The sequence below is a fragment of the Callorhinus ursinus genome, unplaced genomic scaffold, assembly GCF_003265705.2.
Source record: "Callorhinus ursinus isolate GAN/ISIS: 27379988/994484 unplaced genomic scaffold, GSC_fseal_2.0 scaffold7, whole genome shotgun sequence".
Taxonomy (NCBI): domain Eukaryota; kingdom Metazoa; phylum Chordata; class Mammalia; order Carnivora; family Otariidae; genus Callorhinus; species Callorhinus ursinus.
In genome coordinates, this window is record NW_027397069.1 from 15,865,803 (window position 1) to 15,874,284 (window position 8,482).

At 36.6% G+C, this 8,482-nt stretch overlaps 1 protein-coding gene across 1 annotated transcript; it reads right to left on the minus strand.

Moving 5' to 3' along the window:
- Positions 1-420: 420 nt before the first annotated feature.
- On the minus strand, positions 421-3,240 carry LOC112826428 (protein MON2 homolog). The gene is given in 2 exon segments (XM_025874531.2): positions 421-1,395; positions 1,397-3,240. Coding segments are annotated over 2 exon segments (2,808 nt in total). The 5' UTR covers positions 3,230-3,240.
- Between the last annotated feature and the right edge of the window lie 5,242 nt (positions 3,241-8,482).

Sequence of the window (8,482 nt, forward strand, 5' to 3'; positions counted from 1 at the left end):
TAATTTATTTATAAATTTAGATAGCTAGGTATTATCAGTTCCCTCTGTTTACAAGGCTGGTTATAGATAATATGGAATGTTACAGTACCATCTTGCATAAAATTTTAGTACAATTTTATACTTGAAAAAGGGTGCAAAAACACCAGCCTAATAAATCTGACTGAATGAAATATCTTTTCTTTCTTTTTAAAAAGTACATTGTTAACACATATACCACAAACTGTACATAAGCTCACTTTTAAATCACCAGTTGAAGATAAAGTAGCAGGTATGATGTAGTATTAACTCTCCAACAGCTTAACTTACTAAAGGCTTCCACTGCTACTCATTCAGGAGCCTTTGTTGACATGTAAGCTTGTAATATGAATTCTTGAACTCAGGTAAGTATAATTAAAGGAGGCCAACACCAGCTCCCAAGAATTATTTATGGTAAGAAATGTCCTTCTCATAGAAGACTCCCTGAGGATCAAACATTCTTGAGATACCTTTCTCCTTTAAAATTATAGCTGGCCAAGATTCTCCTTTTTGAACTTCGGATGCTGCTGGTTGCATGAAATCCTTAAAAGGAACTAGTGCCTCCTTAAGTGCAGAGCAGACTTCTGCAGATGAACAGGTGATGCATTCTACTAAAGTTGGGTATAAAGCAATCACTTGTGCCCAGGTATTTCCATCAACATTCTCAAGCTGAGTTTGCTTAAGTGAATCAATGAGAGTACTGACTGCTTTTAAAACAAATATGATTTCTGTTACTTGTTGCCTTGGAAGAGGGCATTTACCACTTAATCTTTCATCCTCTATATAACGATGCAGCACATCTTGAGATCTCTTTAAAAGCACTGAGAGTGCCATTCGTGAGATGTAGCCTTCTTGAGGTGTGACTTTGTTACTGAAGGAAAACTGGAGCAATGTTTCAAAACACATTTTAGAAAATTCCTCTCTCAAACAAATATCAATCTCTGCTTCTGTAAATGAAGATGACTGAGAATGTATTGAGCCCTTATTAAGCATAGTCATTATCTGACCGACAAATTCCTTAGGAATAAAATTGACATAAGGTAGCATCTCAGTGCTGATAAGCTGAACTACCTCAACATCAATACTTTCATTTCTTTGAAATTTTTGAATAGAGAGATTATCTGGAGATATGCCTTTCATAAAGAGAAAGTCTTCAAAAGTGTTGGCTAGTTCTGGCCACATACTGTCAAATTTTCCAGAAGAAGCATGCTGCCGGGCAACAGGTAGCCCAAGAGAAAGAACTTTGAGGAGAGAAGATACTGCTAATCTCCATGTGCTTTCAGAAGGGCAGGAATATTTCAAACTGAGAGGAACCCTATGTGTCCTAATAATATTCTGGAGTATCTTCTCATTCACGACTGCTTTGTGACAGGCTGTTTTTTTGGTATAAATCCACTTCTAAAGACCTTTCAGCAAACGGTACATAATTCAAGTCTACCCATTCCGCCTGATTATATTTTGCATTTGCAATGTGCTTGGTTTTTAGCTGCCCATACTGTTGAGGTTTACAGGAAAATTCCACAAATGCCAATAACTGGTCAAATATAGCTGGATACATTATCTGCACATTTTCTGGCCCCACGCAGATGGCCTTTTGGAGAACATCTAAAGCTGTAAGCACAGCTTCCTGTAAACTTGTCAAAACTGCTTCAGTATAAGATGGAAGAATGAAAGGGGATGCATCTGAACTTATTGGGACTGACACAGCACTGTGTAATATGACTCCCAGCTTTTGCAAGTCATCCATGTTGAAACCAGTTTTTATGTGTTGGTGGAGAGCTGGAAATATCTGAATTAAAGCAGTAAGGAAAGGCCGGCTGGGAATGAAAGTCAGTTTGTCAAAAGTAACAGGAGGCTTAGTGCTTTCCAATCTGATTCTATACCAGGTATTCCATGCAGCCCACCAGAGATTCAAATCTTCAAGCTCATCGGTAACTATGGGTGGCTCAGAGCTACTATATCTTCCAAGTCTCTCTCCAACGGAATCTGTTCTTACAAATGGCCTGCTCAGGCCAGGGCCTGATATGGACCCTATAAGGACAGGCACAGGTACATTAACTGCAGGTGGTGTCTTGGGCTTATCGGGGTCTCTGACGGGGGACACAATCTGTAAAATTTTCTGGAAGCTTTTCAGTGCAGCCAGAGATACTCCGTTGTTTTTGCTGAGTGCTGCTGACTGTATATGATCAAGAAGAACATCCCATGCTCTTGAAAAATCTCCTAAAGGTTGCAGTAAGTATCTTCTAGTGTTAAAGACTCTTGCTACTCCGGCCAATGTTAAAACCCAGGTCTCTGCCCACTGCTTCTCTGCCGTGTCCCTTGAATGATGAATGAGAATATTGCCACCTCCAGACTCAATCTTTTCTTTGTCTGCAGTGGTAGAAGACTCCCAAACTCGGTCCAGTAGATGAAAGAGAACATTCCAAATAACAGTGTGCCGTGTTGAGTGCTGTAATAAAGTTCCATGTGCACCAATTGTTGAAAACAGAGTTTGTCCTGCACTCTTCCTCACAGCAGGACGGGGGTCCACATAGAGTTCACCCAAGTTTGCATAAAGACACAACCACAAGCAATCAAAAGGTGGTGCCGGATGGAAAGGCCGATTTAAAACAACTCCTTTCTCTTCTGCCTGCTTTTGCTGGGCTGCCTCTTCTTTATTTAATTCTTTTTCAATAGTTTCTCCTCTTTGGAAAACATAATCTGAAATATTCCACAATAAACCTATTGAAGTCAAATTAATATTAAGTTCTTGGTTATGAAGTCCAAAGCTACCTGCAACATCTACAACAATCTGCAGGCACGTACAAGGCATTGCTGGTAGAAAATCTGTCATGACCAACTGAAGACACTGGAATGCAGTTCGTATCAAGGATTCTCCTTGATCATTTCTGATTGCTCCCATGACTACAAGCACTAATGGCCATTCAGGTCCAAGACTGTCTCCCTGACTCTGAAGAATCTGCAGCACACATTCTAATTGCTTGAGTCGGGTATCTGGATGGTTAATACTGGACATCTCCTTTAATGGGTTCAATAAAAGCAACTACAGCCTCTGGTTTTGTGAAAGTGGAGGATCATGGTTAAATGTTAATCCTGCTTTAATAAGTGAAGTTAAAGCTTCTGCTCCCCATTCACTCATTCGAGAGTTTGGATGCTGGCAGACCTCAAGTAGATGGCCAGGTAGAAGTCTCCAAAGAATTTCTCTTCGGTGCATGTTAACTAGACCCGTTTCTTTCTTTCTTTCTTTTTTTTTTTTTAAGATTTTATTTATTTATTTGAGAGAGAGAGAATGAAAGATAGAAAGCACAAGAGGGAAGAGGGTCAGAGGGAGAAGCGACTCCCCGCTGAGCAGGGAGCCCGATGTGGGACTCGATCCCGGGACTCCAGGATCATGACCTGAGCCAAAGGCAGTCGCTCAACCAACTAGACCAGGTGCCCAACTAGACCCGTTTCTAACAATTTGGCAACAGCAAAAAGAGATGGTTCCTTATTATTTCCATAGGCCATAAGTATTAGTCTTTTATTATAATTTATACCTGCACTGGTCAGGCAAAAGAGAAAAGATACTACTTTTAATTAGTTGCATCTACATGGATTACAAGTAAAAATCAGATATATTTGCATTTTTGTATTACATTTACTCATTATTTGCTGTATTTTTGTCAGTTGAACCTTTTCCACTGAATATGCTATACTAAACAAGTGAACAGTAATCATTCTTTAAAGAGAACATAAGAAAAAATGGGAAAAAATCAAACATATTCATAAAATATATGACTAAACTCCAAATTAATCCTAAAAGAGCAAATGGAACATTAATGTGTGTTTCAGTGAATAAATTATTTCTCAGTAAAGGCATTTAAAAATAGACACAAACTCTAGTTCAAACAAATGCAGTATCAACATATTTATGATTTATTTTGTCAGAAGAAAATTTCCTATTTAATTCAATAGTTTTTCTTTACTAAGTAAATATGAAGCTTACTTAACTTCTACACTTAATCTGTTCTGATTCAGTTTTAATATATATTTACAAGTATAATTGTTTTTAATGTTTTTCCCCTAAGGGTAAATAAAAAAATAATGTAATTCCAAAGAGAGGAAATTTGTTCTCCAAGCAAATTAATCTACTTATGTAATAAAATTAATAATACATTTTGCTTTGAAATACACAAATGGACTTATTTCCCAATTTCCCTTTTCTTAAATTATAAATGCTGCCTCTCACAAATATGAATACTGCAGCTAAGTAGAAAATTTTATTGCAGGTCTGTAAAGCTTTTTATGGTTTGTCATTCTACATTGTTGCTGGATGCAAGTTTGACTAGTGTACTATAGATGTTCCTATCTAACATATATTTCACTGGATTAACACTACTATCGTGTACCAACTTTTCATTATTTGAATTCTAGGTAAGATATATTAAGATTAATAGATAGACTGCAAATTGACATAACTTTTTTACATTATTTTAATTTTTATGATGATTTTGAGGTCATTGCAAATTGCAAATTATTCATATAGCAATTAGCTGTCAAATATTTAAGCACACTATTATTCTTCTTAAGTATAATATTACTGATCAATATTGGAAATCACTAATAATAGACCAAGAGAATTAAAACCCTGTGCTTTTCGTCTTCTGTATTTTGCTTTCTGCGGTAGGCAGAATTCTAGGGTGGCTCCCATGATCTTTCCTCCAATGAGATATTACTCACGTGCTTATGCAACCTCATGTGGCAACAGAAATTTTGTAGATACAACTCCGGTTACTACTTAGTTGACGTTAAGATTGAGAAATGGTCTGGGTAGGCCTAACTTAGTCATATGTGCCCTTTCAAAGCAGAGTCTTCTTTATCTGGGTGCAGCAGAGACTGTCTGAGAGAGTCAAGGAATGAGAGGGATTTAACATTATGAAACTCCCCTATTGCTGAAATGGAGGACGCCACAGGACAAGGGCCTAAGAGTGGCTTCTAGATGCTGCAAGTAGTCCTCCGCTGACAGCCTGGAAGCAAACAGAAATTCAGTTCTCAAATCTGAGGAAATAAATCCTGCCAATGACAGATATGAGCTTGGAAGAGGATCTTGAACTGCAGATGAACATGCAACTAGCTCCCACTTGGATTTAGCCTGAGCAGAGAACCCAAACACACCCTTCCCAGCTTCTGATCTATAGACCGTGAACTAATAAACGAATGCTGTTTTAAGCCACTGATATTATTGTACTTTGTTATTCAAAATAAAAAATCAATACACCTTCAAAATATCCTTAATTTTATCAAACTGATTGATAGAGCATTTACTATCCTACCACACTGCTTTCAAATATATTTTTCTATTATGGTTATGATCTAGTCTTTCAAAATTTTCCGGTAACCAAATGTCTCCTGCTATTATCGGAGGGAAGTCAAGTATTTCTTCCTGCAATCCCCAAGTTTCTAAGAAACACTGAAGATACCTTTAAAGTGCCAGTTCCTCTAAAAGAGTCAGTTTTTCTTTTTGTACAATAGACAAAACAGTCTAAGAAATCAGGCTGTTAACTCTATCAATAACTTTGCTGTCACAATGGGTCACAGTTGAAGATTGTCTGTGTCTAATGTCATGCTCTGGTCAAAGCCACAAGAGTTTTTCAAGTTGATCCTCAATATTATGCTTTTGTTTTTATTTTTGGCAATTTATATTCATTTACTTATTCATTATTACACACACACACACACACACACACACCATGGTATGACAGCCATCTGAGTGCAGATAGGCTTACCAACTTTGGCCACAATTTTGCAGGAATTAGGTATTTCCCATGAATACAATAGTTATTTTGCTAATCACATATTAAAAGGCCAGATATCCCTGATTGTGACATCTCATTTGGAGAACTGACATCTTTTATTGCCATGAGACTAAAGTCAGAGCCTCCTGGACCAGATTTCCTTAATTTCAAACAACATTGTAAAAAGTGGGGCTGATAGTCCAACCCCTTTGCCATATTCTACTGCCATAGTCTATCTAGAAGGAAGTTACAGGTGTCACTCACAATCCAGGGGAGGGTATTAAACACTAGCATCACCACTGAGGATCATCACTGCCTAAAAATTTAAAATGACAATAAACTTGACAGGGGGCACTTTTATTTTCAGTAGTTTTTAATTCATTCATCCATATATTCAGAAAATATTACAAAGCAATTACCAGAGCAGTTATGTTTCTATTTGTGGTGAATACTGCGGTGAACAAGGTGGATAAAATATCTGCACTCACCTGGTTTCTATTCTATTTGACAAGGTATAAGATAAAGGCATAGATGCTTGACATGAAATCAGATAATAAGGAGAGCTGTGAAGAAAACTGAAACAGTCTAAGTGATTAGAGAGTTACATGGGGTGATGTTATTTTAGACAAGAAGGACCGGAAATACCTCTCTGGAGAGTAGTGTTTCAGCACTGACTTGAAAGAAATGAGTGCCTGGGCATGTAGCCAAAGGCATTCCTGGTAGAGGCGAGCGCAATGTCAAAGGCCACAGAGCAGCAGTGAGGTTTGGAATAGTAGGAAAGCCAGACAAGCTGAGCCCAAATGAGCAAGCAGAAGAATTTAAGAGATGATGCCAGAGATTCATTCAGGTATATGATAATTAAACCCATAGGGGGCTCTCCTTTATTTTACCAGGGGTACAAATGTCGCTGTGTGTCGGGTTGGGGGAAGCAGGAGTATTGTTGAACAAAAGAGTACAAGGCAATGACATGTGTTTTTGGTTTTAAATGGGCTCTGGCTGCTATATAAAAAAGTAAATAAAATGTGAGGAACAAGAAAAGAACTATAAAAGGCATTTTGGTATCAACTGTAATAGTTCAAGCAAGGCATTATACTATTCATTATCACAAAGACAAAAAGGAGAAATAGATAGAACTTTTTGAAAATCATTCCCAAATTATTAGCCTTAAAATTCTGAAGTTTCTAAGACAAGCAAACTGTCTTCTGGGCCTGCTATGTTCCTCTTCTTTTCCACATCTCTGTTTGCATTTTAGAATGCCACAAATTGTGTACCATGGTTAATCTGCATAAAGACAGTTTGTTTTCCTTCTTGTGTCATGGGTCAACCTGTAATCCTTTGCTGGCTGGCTGGCTGGTAACACAATCACAGCTACTATAAATTTAGAAAATTATGGAGAATATATCCATCAAGACTCGATAAAATAAAAATTTTTAACATCATATCCTTTATGAAAGGAAGATAAGAATGGAGAGAAAAGCTTTGACACTTACAAAACCATAATGTATAATATCCACTAATAGAAAATGTCCTATTTTTATTGTGTACTTTGCTTTAATTATTTTTTCTGTTAGATAGGGTTTTAAGTACTTTCCTTCTTTAGAGAATTTATAAATATTTGATGAGTTTTCATCAGAGAACTATTTTTAGTTTTAATACTGTTTTTATTTGATGGCCAGCTAGTAAATCCAACTTTTCTCCTACAGTATAACAATAAACAATATAAATAAACAATAAACAATATAAATGACATGAACCAACCAGTGGGATTTGGGCATAGGGACAACTTCTCTAGTTTCCAATAGACTTTCCCACAAATATTGTTGAAGTACTAACTTTAGGAAACAGTCAGCATTTCTGTGTGAAAATAGTTCTTCTATAATTTTAGGATTTAATGGGCTCTTAAACAGTACGGGTTGGTTCTAAGGAAGCTCCCATACAATGCTCTGTCAATGAACCCTTAAAGCCCGTTAATGTGAGGGAGCACTTCTGAACAGGATATTTCTGAAGGGAAGTGACAGGATTGCAATTTAGAGAGTGTAATAATTTGAACTCACAATGAATGAAACACTCAAGTGTACCCATGTGCTTATATTGAGCCCTGGGCATTTTGAGGAGAGGCTACAGGGGCCTTTATTTGAGAATCTAAAACCAGAGACCCCTACGTGCTCCAGGCTCTCTACTAGAGCAATGCCCCTACTTTTTACATATTTTTACTTCTATAGAATTAAGCACTTTCCCTCTATACATTTAAGTTTTGTCCATATATACCATTGTTTTTGTTGTTGTTGCTGTTGTTAGAGAATGGTTTGAATTCTGTAAAATACAAAGTTATATAAAAAATGTATAAATAAAGCCACAAATTGCTTTATTGAATTCACCTGGCTTTTCCCAGATAGCACATTTAGTTATCTGCTTATTTTTCTAGATTCTCTGTGTTTAGTTGAATACCTTATATTTCCTGTGTGAATACAGACATGCTAATAGACAGATTAGATAGATAGATAGATAAAAAGAATTTGTCCTAACACGTATATATGTATATATCACTTATCTATTTGTGTATAAATATTACTTGAAGTTTTAAAAGTTTTAAAACACAGAAAGGGTTAAGTATCTTGTTAAAGAACATGTTTTATTTTGCATGTTAATTTTTTCCAACACAGGAAAGTAATATTAAGTGAACACATATGTTA